At 42.1% G+C, this 15,350-nt stretch overlaps 2 protein-coding genes across 3 annotated transcripts in view; both read left to right on the top strand.

Moving 5' to 3' along the window:
* Positions 1–15,350, top strand: part of UNC13B (unc-13 homolog B) — a 217,829-nt gene that overhangs the window by 66,540 nt on the left and 135,939 nt on the right. For both annotated transcript variants that reach the window (XM_075138254.1, XM_075138255.1), the window contains exon 8: positions 1,179–1,401. In XM_075138254.1, the coding sequence (XP_074994355.1) occupies positions 1,179–1,401 (223 nt within the window). The remainder of the gene's footprint in view (positions 1–1,178; positions 1,402–15,350) is intronic.
* Positions 5,439–14,567, top strand: LOC142075494 (uncharacterized). The gene has a single exon (XM_075136887.1). The coding sequence runs from the start codon at positions 6,060–6,062 to the stop codon at positions 14,565–14,567; it is 8,508 nt and encodes a 2,835-aa protein (XP_074992988.1). The 5' UTR covers positions 5,439–6,059.

Genomic DNA, 15,350 nt, shown 5'->3' with positions numbered 1-15,350 from the left:
TGGAAGTTGAATTGGAGGTGTAGGAAGTGCCTGTGGAAGAACCTCATGCTGCATTCCATCTCCTTGGAATTTCAGCAATTAAATTCAGGGGTTTTTTTTAAGGATCTGGCATGAAAACAGCACTTTCATTTTATTATTCAGCCTCATGGTGAATGGCTTGTGTAGGGCACATACCATTGAATAACTTACCAGAGGGGGCTTTAATTTGATTGTCCTTTTTAGACAGGCTTTTGGTGGCGGAGAGAGTGAATAATGGCTGATCCTTATTTTCCTTTGTTTCAAGCATGTTCATGGTGCACTCCACTGCTGTACGGTGTGTGTATTTCACTCTAAGCTTGCAAAGATAACCTTGCATTCTGCACAGCCAAACACAGACGTACATCAATATTGTATTTTTGATACCTGTCCTTACTATATCTCTGTGTTCTCTTTTCCTGAAGGGTTAGCAAGCAGAAGTGTTTCTGCAGGGAGAGGGACTCATTGGAAAGGAGCTTTTTCCTTTGTGAAGGCTATCATTAGTGTTGACTACTAAACTTAAACTAATGTACTTGTGTGTGTTAAATTAGCAATTTTCCCCCTGTAAGTAGTTTAATTGTTTATAAACAGAGCTGCTTTCCCAGTTCTTCTTATTTTCCTACTGAGTGCTTTTCATTAGTTTCTCTTAACTTAAATAATACTTTTATGAAAAAAAAAGGCACTAAAAAAAAAAATCCAGGACCCTAAAATACTGCTTAAGGGCGCTGAGAAGAGGAGATAGTATTACAGCTTAAATGTTGGAAAGTTCCCAGGAAAGAGCTCCTTTCCATAAAGGAAAGTTTATGTTTTGGGTTTTTTTCCCCAACATCCAACCTTTTGACAGCAGCAAAGAACCTGAAATTTTGGGTGTTGGGGTTGTTTTTTTTTTGTTTGAAATAAAAATGTCTTAATCTGCTTATTAGGAATAACTAAAGGGAAATAACCTCCTATAATAGGAAGTGGGAAAGGAGAGGGTATGGAGGCAATCACAGGAATTCCTTGGTACATACTTGAGGGAACTGGAGGTTATAACCAGCTGCCAGATGGAGATACATCCATAGCGGAAACAACTTTTTTTGTCATTCTTTAAAAACTAAATGGGCTTCGCTGTCCCAGCAAAGCAACTTGAGAGAGCTGTGCCCTTAACTGCTTTTGTTTCGTAGCCTTTGAAGATGCTGACAGTGCTGTGGATGATCGAGATAGTGACTATCGCAGTGAGACGAGTAACAGCATTCCTCCTCCGTACCACACGACTGCACAGCCCAATGCCTCTGTGCACCAGTTCACTGTACCGTCACGCCTGCAGCAGCAAGGGGTCTTGCGGGAATCCTGTGCTGACTCCCTACAAAATTATGATCTGGACTATCGGGAGCAGGTGGCCATCAGGTGGGTGCTGACTTCTGAGTAGCTCTACTTTTCCCATCGATTTTCCATAGCAGACCCTGAAGGTGCCATGCTAGCAGAACAGGGCAGTTCAAGGGCTCTGAAAGGCTTCTGATAGGAAGGTGTTGCATGTTTTGTTAACACTGGGACTCAACTGTGAACCGGGAAAAAGCCACGAAGCTATGTGTTACACCAGATCCGGCAGTTTAGTGAGTTACCTTTTAAAGATACGCTCGACTCTGCAGTCATTTATTCTTGGTTCTATTTTCACCTTACCTTTTGAAGGCCAGAGCACTGGGTAATTGATTGGGTGGGTGTGCCTCCCAGGCCAGTGAAACATGGTCTAGCAGAGTTATCCTGTTAGGAGTTTCTTTCTTGGGGCAGATTTATTTTCTGTTTCAGATTAGCTCCTGCTCTTCTGTTAGCTCTGCCAAAACAGCATATTCAAGAAGAAAGTCTGTAATCAATTAGGTTTTTTTTTTTTGTTATCATGTAGCACTGTTGAATAGTGTGTTTTCTCTTTTGGTTTCCTTTGAGCTGTAGGAAACATAGTTTACTTGCTCTAAACTAGCTTTTTGACCATAAATCAGTAGTTTCACAACTGCTTTTATCTTTTTTAAGTATTAAACATTACAGCATTAACTTACCTAGATCAATGGCTGTGAACTAGAGCTGGTTGTGCTGGGAATTGTAGAAACTTTACAAAACCGCTGTTCCAAATAAAGGATGAGTGGACTGTAAGGGGAAAGCAGAAAAACTTGGACAGTGCTGGTCAGCTTGGGAAGAGTGGGTGTGTAGAACAGGCCATGCTGCTTCAGTGTGGAAGGAAGAGGCAGTTGCTTAAACTCTGTTACAGTTAGAGGTGCAGGGTTTTATATGTATTGTAACTGACTTGTTCTACCTCATCTCCCTTAGTAAGACTTGTTCGTGTTTCCTGAAGCCTGAACCTGAATTCAATTGCCCGCAAGGGTGTATGGCAGAGGCTAAATTTTACTCTTTTTACCTTATGGTCTTTAATGCTAAAAGCTGAAGTTTAATGGTAACACTTAATGTTGTTACTGTTATTGAGATTTCAAGCAGCAGAGGCAAATGTGTCAACAAAATGCCTTTACTGCAGTGTGACATGTCATTCTTGGCACTCTTTTCCTAGTCCATTAAATATCTTATATACGCAAGTTATTCCCTTTCTCATGCTATTCTGTACTGCTGGTTTGCAGTGGTAAAATTGCTGAAGATCTTACTGAGAGTCTGGGAAGATGAGCTGAAGCTTTTTCTTTTTGGAAGAGCCAAGCTGAACAGTAGTATTGGGCCCCCAGCGTGGGGAAGCCAGCGGTGGCTGGGTGTTCTTGCAGTTACGTGACTTCTTGGGGTGGTGTTGACAATACAAGTAATCTTTTATGGCTCACCTTGCTTGGAGGGGGTGCTGTGAACTCTTAACTGTATCTAATGAATAAATGTGTTTTTAAGACCTTCCAAAGAAGCACTTCTGGTTTGAATTGTTAAAGAACACCAAGTTGGAATATGTGTATTTTTTCTGGTTTCCTGAAGGTATTGATATGAAATCAATCTGGACTGATAAAGTTTACTTAAAAACTAAGAGCTTTGTAGTCTGCTCAGGTCTAAAATTACTTTCACTCCAAGAAGGCAAGTCCTAGATGGTGATTGATTCCCTCTGAGCCTTCCTCTTTCCCTGTGCATTTTCCACATGCCCAGCAAGATTTTTTGCTACATATTTAATCTTAAAACTTAGAAAATGCAAATAAGCTTTCCAAAGAAGCTACATGGGATTCTCTTTCTTACCAGAAAGGTATTTCTAACGAGAGCTGGCTGGGTAGATCTTAAATATTTTCAAAACTCAGTTGTAGCTGAGTATTGCAAAATCAAAATGTGTTTGACTTTCGCTCCCAGCAGCTCTAAGTGCCGTGGACCAGCCACCTGATGAAATCAGTATTCCTGGCAGATTGCAGTTGGCGATTGCTGAGGAAATGACAGCTTGTAGGAGGTTGTCCTGGGCAGACGCAGAGGAACCAGACAAGGTTCTGCTAGAACCTGTCTTGAATTGGGCAAAAAGTTGTTTATGCCAAAATGCTTCAATTGAAATTGGCTGTACTAACACCTGGGGTTTTTTTCTAACAACATTTGGGTTTGGCTGGAAAACTTCTGATCCTCTTTATCAGTTGTTACATGTGATTGTGTTCTTTTGATAGAAGGACATGTATTTTATTCCCCCCTCTCCTAAGTGTAAGAAGTATTATTCTTATTTGTCCTTGGACTGTGTTTTGCTGCCAACAGCCAGTTTGACTTCAGAATAGCACACGTCTTCCCCTTGGATTTTTTTTTAAGCACTACCTTTTCTTTGCAATGTTCATTTTATGTAACCATGTGTCCTCCATGTCTCCCTGCTCTTGCTCTATTTACTTCCAAGGCGATATGATAGCATAGATTCCACTGTGAGTGGCCGAACTGACCTAGAGTCCACATCTGAGTCTAGTCAAATGACTAGCCGCCAGTGCTCGCTAGAGAGCAGGCGCTCTCTAGATCTGTCTGATAGGTGGGTTAACCTCTTCGCAGCCTCTGTGCCTGTCTCCTTGCTGTTGCTGCCGTGAAGTGGTCTTGTGATAAATTTCAGCTGATACTCGCTGTTTGCCTTGGCTGTATTTTGGATCTGTGGCAGTTTAATGCTGGGCTGATGTTGTCATCTTTTTCTCCTGTCAGAGAGACTTCTTGTCATTGCTTTATTTCTAGTAAAAGGAATGCTTAGTAGAATAGCAGGGGAAACACTTGGGGGGGAGGAGGAGGCCAATTAGAAAGAAAAGTAATTTATTTTATGCCTGAATTAGTCAATTGTTCGTTCAGCATTTACAGCTAATGGCTCTTCAGGCATTCGGATAGCTCCCCTTGCTTTCAGCTGAGATTTGGAAGGGCTTGATCCAGTAACTGTGGTGGCCCTGGGAGTCTTTTAAATTTCATTAGCTTTTTTAAGAAAATTATTTCAATTACCAGCTTAAAATTGTAAGCAAGAAGTGTAGTAAGTGTTCTAAACTGTGTACAACAGGGCTCATTTAAAGTAATGAGTATCTTTCCAATCAGTGTAAGTTAGCTAATACTGGGGAAATGAAGCACTAAACCAGCAGTAGTGAAAATGCAATGACCTATTTCTCTTTCAGGGCTATCTCATCAGTATCCTATATTGGGGTGCCTGAGGCATCTCTCAAGGTGAAGACTCTTGTATTAGCAGTATCCATACAATGCCCATGTGCCCTTTGCCCTTTCCCTTCTCTTGCCCTGGTCTTACGGAGTCAGGGCATGCGTGCCCTCATGCTCCTTAGTTCTCAACAATGAATGATGTGAGACAAAGCTGCAGTGCTTTGATGAGCATTTTGATTTTTTTTTTACGTACACTTTCTACCTATTTATGTAGGTTGGCAGGAATTCTTCTTGTGAGATTCAGATAAAGAGGAAGCTTTGTTGATACTAGCCTTTGGGTTACTGAGCAATTGAGATAATACTTCTGATCAAGGGCTAGGAATTAATCCCAAAATCCCAAGGATCATTTGCTTGGGTTTCTAGGAAGCTTCAAGTTGTTTGATAGCAAAACACTGGTTACTTTAATCCATTCTCCCACAATGGATAAGTATAGATTGCTGGATCTCTTTAGATGCATTATAAAAGGGAAGTACAGATCCTGAAAAACATTCCAGGCTTATGATGGGCTAATATCCATCGCCAATGTTTTGTTTTGCCTTCTGATCCAGTAACAGCTCTGTGGATCTTCATTTTGGGTTGGTAGGAGCCCCCTGAGGGCATTAGCTGCAGTAAGAGCCCTCCCAGCAAAGAGGATTAGTGGAGTAGCTGGAACTCCTTGTGTTGCCGGTATGCACAGTTTGCGTTTTGTCCCCTGTCCCTGCTTCCCTGGAGTCCAATGACTCCTGAGTCTTTGCATGCAGTCTCTGCTCTGTAGCCACCCTCGGGAGAAACAAAGTGCCTGTGTGCTTTATGAATACTGCTAAAATAAAGTCTGCAGCCTGGAGTGACCGAAATGCATGCATAGCATAGAGGAATGGTGTGCGTGGGCACTGTATCTCAAAGTAGTCCTGTTACTGTAATAAGTGACTTTTTTCAGCATGCCTAAAAAAGTAACAGCAGAGTACTGGTACAGCCAAGGCTGTGTGCCTTCACTTGATCACAAAAAGCTGTTATCCTTCAAACACGCATTTCTAAATTTTGTGCAACTGTAACCGGTGGAATATCATAACCCATGCTGCTTTTTTTGACTATTTGATTGAAATGTAATGTGGTAGATTGGCAGGTTTTCAGTTTTGTTATCTCTGGATGTTTCTCATTTTACTTTTCCTTTATTTAATGCATGTTTTTTCATTACTTTTTTTTTCTGTCCTTTCTAGAGCTTTTTAAAAAACTGTTATTTTCCCCTTCCTACTTTTTTTGTTGCCTCTCTTCCTTTCCCTCCCACCCCCTTTATTTCTCATCTTAGACAAGGATCTCTAGCTAGAAATGAAAGAGTCAGGATCATTCCATTTAACGCTGAAGATGGAGAAGAAGAACAGGAGAGTAACTATGAAGAGCTAGGAAAACTACTAATAGAGGAATTCTTAGAAAAGAGTCATAAAAATAGAAGCTGGCAGGAAACAAACATAAAAAAGATGCAAACTCTCTCAAAAAGAGAACATTTCAATCACTGTGAAAGATCAAAGTGCTGCCAAAACGTGTGTGTGGAGTCAGGGTCTGTAGATGTCCCTAGGTATCCTCAGGAATATGATACAATAGATAGGAGAAGGAAAAGGAAGCTGCGATACAGTTTTGAAGAGAGTGAACAAATAAGTCTGCAAAGTAATGAAGGTCTGCAGTTTCCTGGGGAGAAAACGGTTTATTTCAATGGTGTGGCAACTAGTTCTGAACCTAATGATGATTTCCCAGTATATGATAGAACTGGAAAATATACCAGTAGCTCTGAAAGTAAGGAACCGTTACCTGCTTATCCCATCCTGCGGCCGTACAAAAATGGCTTAATGGTTAAAAGTGGCAAGCTGCCCAACAAGCAGGGAGTGAACCATGAGGGCTCACTTCACCTCAGTAACAGTGAAGACATGAAACTCATAGGGATGCCAGATAACACTTTTGTGCCTGTGGAAATCCTTGAGGAATTTGACAGCAGCGCTTCTGATGAGTTCCAGTACTCACCTGTTTCAGATGATGAAATGGAGGAACTGGCCATGCTTTCACAAACGTGGTGTGATTCTGACATCAGCCATTTGAGAGACTTCACTGTTAATTACTCTGGAAATTTGGGCTCCCAGTTAAAGGCTAGCTGTGATAAAAACCAAAAGACTAAAGGGAGCAAGCACGGTCATCCTATGCAAGACGTAACACTGTCTCCTGTTGAAGAACCCAGCGAGGAGTACGTAGACACGATGGATGAACTTCAGTGTCTGGTAGAATCAGTTTCAGAATACTTGGCTGAAAAGGAGGAAGAAATCAGCAAATTTGGTACATTGCCAGAGACCAAAAAAAATATTGAGAGCGTGCCACTGAAGCAGGATAATGCTGATAGCTCAGCAGAAGGCAGGAAGTCTGAACAGACCAAACATCCTGCTGCAGAGGAGAGTACCACGGGCAAATCTGAATCTCTCCCAGACTTGTCAGGTGTGAAGAATACAGTGAATTCCCTGTTCAGCTCTTTCACTGAAAAGGTGGGGTCAAGCACAAAGCAGCTCACAGCCTCTGTTGAAAAACTTGTTTCTTCTACTCCAGAGAAGACAGAAACCAGAAACTCATCAGAAAGTGGAATTTCGAATGTATTTTCTAGTAAGTCCAAAAGCGAGAGTTCGTCTTCTGGAGTGACAGCAGATAATAAAACAGACACCAAGTTCTCCATTCACTCTTTGCTACCATCCCAGGTGAGTGGTGAGAAAAGAGCCCAGAACATAAATTCCAACAAGCCAGAAACCACTGAGATGGACAGTAAGGCTTCCACACCACATCAGCTCCAGCAATCACAAGGAACTACCGCCAGCAGCCAGCAGAACCAACATTCGGTTATGAATTCAGTTCTAGGCATGTTTAATCCTTTAAAGATCTTCTCTGAGAAGGAAGTGCCAAAACAAGAAGTCATAAAAGAGGAGCACACCAAGGAGGACAGCCATGCTGTGAAAGCTGATGAGGCAAACAGAAGTGAGACGCCATCCGAACAGACGGCAGCCAGGACCAGCAGCGTTATTCCGGAGGTACGGCCGAGTGAGGCTAGACGCGAGGCAGAGGTGAATGCAAATAGCACTTCTGTGTCTTCAATCTTTGGCAGGCTCACAAACTCAGTCAGTTCCTTCAGTCTGAAAGCCAATTTTGATGGTCTCTTGGCTCCCAAGCAGCAGGATGTGCCACAGAAGCAGTCAGATGCCACTGTGAAAGAGGGTGTGCCCACTGCCAGGGAGCAGCCTCCTGCAAATTGCTTAGGAGATCAGCATACTGCAGGTCATGGACTGGGAAACAAGCAAAACAGAGGCAATGTGGAACTTAATTCACAGCCTCAAGACCAGGGTACAGCATCTGAAAGCTTTTTCAGTCCACTCAAAAAGTCTTTCAGTCAATTGTTGCTTCCTTCTGCCGACCAAGGGCAGAAAGAGAGCACATCCGGGCTTTTTAAAGGCCATAAGTCTGAGGAGGATATAAGACAAAATAGTTCATCAAATGAAGAACGCTCGTTTCCTTTCACTGGGAAACTTCCTTTTTTCAGTGGGTTGGGTTTTTCAGAAAAGCAGGAACATACAAATGAGAAAGGAGGCTTTATTCCTTCGTTATTTAAATTTTCTTCTTCAGAAAATCTAGCACCTTCACAGGACCAAAGAAGTCATCAGAGTTCTTGTGGCATTTCTTTGCTTGAAGACAAAACCAGTAATTCAGAAAATGCCATTTCATTAAAATCTAGCTCTGTTCCAAATTTATCAGACCATAAAGACAAACTTGAACAAACAAAAAATATGAATAAAGAAAACCTATCTAGTGCCCAAGTAAATAGAAAAGAACACCAGGAGAGTGCCTCTGCTACCTTTAAGGCTGCAGGAGAGCAGCAGGGAGCTAAGAGTACTCAGGAAGACGTTAGAAATGTAAAAGTAGGATTGACAAGGGAAGGACTAAATGCACCAGACTTAAATGACAGCTCCGTTGAATCCATCTCTTCAGCCAGAGGGCCAGAAGCTGCGAGTGCAGATGATACGCAGAAGAAGCACACACCAGGTTTTCTTTCTGGGTTTCTTCGCATTTCTTCCAGTGAAAACACAGCCAGTAATCAAGACTTGACTGTCAAAAGCGAGAGTGATGGCCAGAAAAGCACTTCTGCTGGATTATTTTCTGGTTTATTTAAATTTGCTTCAAGTGAAAACTTAACCGAATGTAAGCAAGAGAAGGTGAAAACAAACTCTCTAGGCTTCATGAAGCTTTTTGATAGAGGTGAGGATTCTAGCTCGGAGGCAAAACCCAGCAACTCAGGAATGGCTTCTGACACTAAAAGCAGCACTGTAGAAAAGCAGGAAGCTTCCAGTTTCTTAAAAAATCTCCTGCCCAAACCAAAGGAGAAACTGGATAATGTGAAAACAATGGAATCTTCCAAATCTACTGACCATCTGTCAAATGCAAGAGTAAATAAAACAGCAGAGTCTCATGTTCCCCACTACGGGCATCCTGTGTTCCCTGATGTTCTAAATCCTCAAGACAAGGTACAGGACTTATCTGGAAAGCCTGTAAATGGTAGGCATATCCCTTATCAGGATGCAGAATCTAGAGTTCTTCCAACTCTTTTAAACAAAGGATCAAATGAATTTCTCAATTTGACTAACAAAAGCTATAACCTTACAGAGCAGTACTCAGCTTATCAGAAAACAAGAAGCCATTCTAGCTTTGAATGGGAATATGAAGTGGAGGAACTGGCTACCACTCATGAAATAGCAGTACCAGTTTACTACGTGTTAAACCAGAACTCTGTTCTGCCCCCTCAGTTCTTGGATTGGCCTGAAAATGATATGGTAGTGAATCTCTGTAAAAAGGATGCAAATGCAAATGTGATGGATTGGCAGACTAATGCCAATTTTGATGGACAGAGCTTAGATTTAAGTGTGATGTCATATGAGTCATTTGACCAGTTAATGTTTCAAGATGTTTGTTCAGAAGAAAATGATGCATGGACTGCTAATTCTCTCGATGGAAGTTATAGTAACTTTCCACCGTTTGAAAGAGATGGCAGTTACTCATTAGAAGAGTTGCCCATGGATTTAAGCTACTCCTCTGGCTGTGATGGAACTATGTGGACTCTAATTGACCAAGAGACTTTAAGTATGGATGAAAGCTTTATGTACTCATCCTATAGCCAGGAGTATCAGGAGTGGCTAATGATGCTTGAGCAGGGTATATGGTGGCTATCAGAAGATGGTGATTGTGGTTACTACATGTACAGTGATAGCCAGTATGTGTATTCCCTGCTCACTGATCCCACTGGGCAGTATGTCTACGTGTGTGCTCCCGAAACATATTCCTACACAGACTGCTGGGATTATAATTTTCAGATGGATTCCATTCCAGGAGCTGTGCTAGAAGACAACACAATTGCTGTTTGTGGTTTTAAAGTCCCTCTTGGCAGTGAAGATGAGCTATTTTGGTTTGCTGAAGAAGAGACTTTAGATGATTATACAACGAATAAACCTCTGGATTTATCAGTAGCTTTGCAGAGGAGCAATGAGCTAATGAACATGAATTTGGAGACATTTTCACAGATGTTTGAAGAGTCTATTTATTATCAGAGAGAGCAGCCGTTAGACTTCTCAGGTTATAAACTTCAAAAACTCAAAGTAGATTTTAGACCTGAGAAGGAAGCCCTGAATTATTCAGAGGATTCTCCGATAACCCTTGACCTCAGAATACATTCCAGAGTGGCTTTTGATAAATCGCTGAGTAAGGAAGTCCACACCAAGGAAGTGGATAAGGCTGTCCCCGTGACAACTGCTGGGAGTGGGTCATCAGGATTCTTTGGTTTCCATTTGTTTCAATCTACTCCTAAAGCTGAAGAAACTGTGGCATCTACTGAAAGAGAAACAGAAGCAAAAAAGACTGAGGAAGGTAAGAAAACACCAGTGAACAAAGTTAGCTCTTTATTTTCTGCTTTGGGTGGACTGATTGGAAAGTCTTCAGGTCCTGACCCTGAGACATCAGAAGATTCTGCCTTGAATAGAACAGACACACAGTTAAAATCATCTGAAAATAAAATTGATGTTTTATCACTTGCACCAAATAGAAAATTAGATGAGGCACGAACAGGGCAAAAGTTTTCTGTTACATCAGAACCGAGAAGAAATACTTCATCAGAACTTAATTTGGAGGCTGCTGGAAGTGAAAAGCCAGGATTAAATCAGAATGGAAACATCCATGTTAAAAAACCAGGATTAACAAAATCTCCTTCTCAACTGAGTCAAACTGCTCCAGATGGCAGACTCATACGAGAAGAGAGACCTGTTAAAGCCACACCAGCTTCCAGGCGTCTTGAAAGGCATGCAAGTATTAATGAACCCAATCAGTCACAGCCAAATCAGAGCCACCCAGCCACTGAGCCTGAGGAGACATTATTTAAAAGTGCTCTGAAATTGTTCAGTCTTGGAGAGGATTCTCCTGCAAGCTCAGCTGCCAACAAAACCCAAACTTCTGGATTTTTTGATTTCTTTAAAACGCAAGTAAGTAAAGCACCACAGCCATCACCGGATTTGGAGAAAAGTCAAAGTGAGAAAACAGAAAAAGTGATACAGCCAGAACAGAAGGAAACCTCCAGCATCTCATCATTATTTGGATCCCTTGGAGATCTCTTCAAAGTGGAGGCTGTGTCTTCTCAACCAACCCCAAGTACTACAACTCTGCCAAAAACCAGTAACAGAACTGTGGCTGAGTCGAGACGACAAACTGAGAAGTCTGGGGGTCTTCAGAGTGCCAGTACGGCGAGTATGTCCTCCACTCCTAAGGAAGAGGTGAGAACAGACGGCATGGACAGACAGGTCTCTCCTAGCCCTGGGGTGCAAATGGAACAAGGAAGCAGAAAAGCTGAGGAGGAGTGTCCTGAGAGGAAAAAAGTGCCTCCTGGAAACGCTTCACAGAAGCCAGTGGGTGTAGGTCCCAAAATAAGCCAACGGAGTCAGTCAGCTGTGCAGCAAAGCAGCATACCCATGGTTACGCCAAAGCAACAAGGAGGAAATCGTTTGGGAGGCACAGTTAATCAGGCAAAACCGAAGCCAGATGAGACACCTCAAGAGTCGGGTTTCAGTTTGCCGTTCAGCTTTTCTGCTTTCACTGCTTTGAAATCACAGCCAGCACAGCCAGCCAGTAGGAGCATGTTCTCCTTCTTCACTGGATCAGACGAACCAAAGCCTTCAGCACCTGCTACTGCTCCTGCTAGTGGGAAGCAGCAAGAAACAGAGGGACTGTTTCATCTGCCCTCCTTCTTCTCCAGCAGTCCAACTGCTGAGAAAAGCATGCCTCAAAGAAGTACTAGCTTTAGCTTCTTCAATTTGACTTCCTTTTTGGATGAAAAGCCACAAACTGCTCCAGGACAAGAGAATAATGCAAAACCAGCTAAACCAGTGAACTCTAAGCCGTATGTGAAGCAAAATATTTCCACTGACTCTGGTGTCAAAAGCAGCAGTTCTGCCAGGCAACAAGATGCAGACAATAAGAAAGAAGTGGATGATATTATTGCAGCAGTGACTGGGAAACAAATGTCTAATAACCTCACGATCACAGAAAATAAATCAGAAGTCCTGGCAGTGGAAAATGTAGAAAGTGTTGCTGCGGTAGCTGAAGAGAGAGATCTAGAGAAGCTTCCGCAGACCAGTGATGCTGCAGTAACCAATTCGGCTACTTCTGGACATTGCCTTCAGACTCCCAGTGTGCAGGAAGGTTCTCGGGGCCAACAGTCTGTTTCTTTAGGGGGAGAAGAAGATGCTTTGGGTAGCACAGGGAAAATGGACAGTGTTGCATTTCCTACTGATAAAGAGGAGCCTTATTCTTCAAAAGAACAAGCTTCTGAAAATAAAGACTATAGCGTGGCCTTAGGTGATAAAATGGATTCCCAGAGTCTAAATGACTTAAATATTATGAGTGACATAAAAAATGAAGCAGTATCTGAAGAACTATGTGTACAGCATGAGCTGCCAGAACATAAATTACCCGAACAAACTTTTGGTGACAGGTTACAACAGGCACAAGAGCTACACTCTCCTTCTAAAATGCCAGAGGCATCTAATTTGCAAAACAAACCTAAGGAATCTGAGAGTGATAAATCGGTACTGGATTCTTCAGTTGAAATGTTTTCAAGTTTCATGACAAAAATGAAACCGCCTAAAACATTATCTGGTTTCTTTTCTCAACCTCAAGCTACTGCACCTCCTACTGCACAGAAGAAAAGCTCTTCTTTCTTTGGTTTCTCATCCCTCCCAAGTGGCCCAGCACCAGCTTTCACAAATGATCTCTTTGGCATCTTCAAAGGTCCAAAAGAATCTCCAAAGGAGATGCCTCCAAAACCCACCCCCAAATCTCAAAGCAGTGGTGTAAAAGATGTCACTGGGTCTGTTCCAGCAAAAGACTCAAGGGAGACAGAAAATACAGCTGCAGCCAGAGAGTCTAAAAGAGATGTCATGAGCTCTCTGAAGGAGGATGTATTACCTGTTTCAGCAGAAGAGAACTCCACAAAAGAGTCTCCTGAGAAAATAGAAACTAAGGAAAATAGGAACTCAGAAACCTGTGAAGAGGAGCCTTTGAGGATCACTCCAGAAACAGCGGTCTCTAGTGAAAATCAAGCCCTCGAGATTCTGCAGTCGGATAATGATGCACAACCCTCTGGGATGGTAGATACTAAGCCATGCCAGCCTGATTTCAGTAATGCAGTTGATACAGTGCAGGCTGAGGCCACTGACCAGACTGATGTAAATACATGCCAGCTAGATGTGGAGTCTTCACATGTAACAGAGGAACAAGCTGCTTCTATAGACAAGGCAGCCGTTGACGTCCTTCAGACTGGCTCTTCTGATGGGCTTCAACTGGAAATGGAAGCCCCAACTAATGAGGCAGACACAGACCTTTCCCAATTGGACAAGAATGCTACGCTTGAATCAGAGCCTGCTGTTACAGGGGATCAGGCCAATGCTGGTATTGATCAGCAGGACATGATCAGCAGTAATGGTAGAGAACCCACAGCTCCAGCTGATGAGCCCAATGTTCATCTGCTCCAGCAGAATGAAGAGAAGACAAGTGAGATAGAACAGCAAACTGCTGAACAGGAGAAGCATTTAGCAATTGATGAGATGCCTGCAGAAGGGATTGCTTCCAAATGTGACTTGACAAAACAGAGTAAACCTAATAACGTTCCTCCAGATGCAAACAGTAGTAAAACTGTCTTCGAAATACCAAACATGCCCAGTTTGCCAAAATTCAGCTTTATGTCATCTGCTGATAGTGGAAAGCCATTTGGGTCATTCTTCTCTCAGCAGCCACCTTCTGTTAATAAAGCAGGGGCAGATCAGGGCCTCATGTCCAGCTTTAAGAAACTTTCTTCGACTCTGTTTGAAGGAGGTAGTGAAGAAAAGGTGAGTAAGCCAGAGAGTGCCCAAGGAGCAGTATTTGGGAAAAAGCTAGATTTCTCCTTTCCCTGGCAAAAAGACAACAGGGAGACCTCTGCCAAAAGGGAACCACATATACCACCACAGGCTTTGTCAAAACCTGATGACAAAGTGTTAGGAACAGTCAGTTCAGATGAAAACTCAAAATCTGCAGTCTCAGATCAACTGACTGATACAAATATAGAAGTAAACTTGTCTTCAAAGCAGCCTGACACTGTAGACAATGAACTTTCTGAAGAACCATCTGGTGCAAGTGCTGTTGATGATACATCCAACAAAGAGCTGGGAGAGACGTTTGGTAAAGAGTCAGAAGATCAGCAGAACGTGATTTCAGGTGAACTGCAGAAAGAAGATGAGGCAGAAGAGCATGCACCAGATGAGCCTGAACTGAAAGAAACTGAGCTTGATTCCACTCCTAATGGAGCAGTGCTTCATCCTAGCACACAGGCTGCAGATCTGAATAGCGTGGAACAACTGAATGAAAAAAGGCTAGTTATAAATGAGGCATAATAAATGGTTTCAAGTTTTTGACCATTTATAATGCAATAGCACAGCAGTAGATATTGGCCTTGGTGTCTGACTCCCATCCCCTATTTGTTGTCAAGTGTTTGTAGTACTACTGATAGCTGTCACAGAGGATGTGGCAAACTGCAGTCACTAGTTATGTATAAGCCCTTAGACCATTTTCTCACCTTTTTCCACTCTTTTTTCTGTGAGTGTAATTGGATTTCCCATGCTCTTATGCTGAATGAGATGCTTTTAGTGCTAATTTCATTAGCCTTTCAAAAGTTATAGTCTTTGTGTGTTAATTCTGCTGCATACAATTCACTTTGCTTTCTTGTTTAGTGATAATTTTGTTGTCTTTGCTAAGAAAAAACTAACAGTAGGTAGAATGTATTGGAAGGAGTGAGCAGTTTGTTTTCAAAATGCAAGGTAATGACTTCTAATTTTAGAGAAAAATTTAACTTACTGCTGATGTATTATAGAACTAATTAGGTTTATTTCACATTATTGAAGATTTTAAAACATTTTCAGAGATGTCAGTGAAGGTATTCTAATGCTTGCTTTTCCTAAAATCTGTGCAAAGGTTATTTCATGCATTTGGGAAAGCCACTAAAGGAAGCTATCAGTATTTCATGAGTCTGTATTCAGTCCTGTGCATGTGTTAAGTAACAATTGCCCTCAAAAATCAAAACAGAAACTCTCTAAACTTACATCTCTGCATGATGTAAGTGAAACTTTTGCCTCTGATCATACAGTTGCAACACTGCACTCCCAAAACTTCCTATCTGC

The sequence above is a fragment of the Calonectris borealis genome, chromosome Z (genome assembly GCF_964195595.1).
Source record: "Calonectris borealis chromosome Z, bCalBor7.hap1.2, whole genome shotgun sequence".
NCBI lineage: Eukaryota > Metazoa > Chordata > Aves > Procellariiformes > Procellariidae > Calonectris > Calonectris borealis.
Note: the sequence above shows the minus strand (reverse complement) of the source record. Positions and strands in the feature narration are given on the sequence as shown.

Bases quoted from the DNA above. Each gene is read 5' to 3' on its own strand.
- LOC142075494 (XM_075136887.1), top strand. From the start codon at position 6,060: ATGCAAACTCTCTCAAAAAGAGAACATTTCAATCACTGTGAAAGATCA.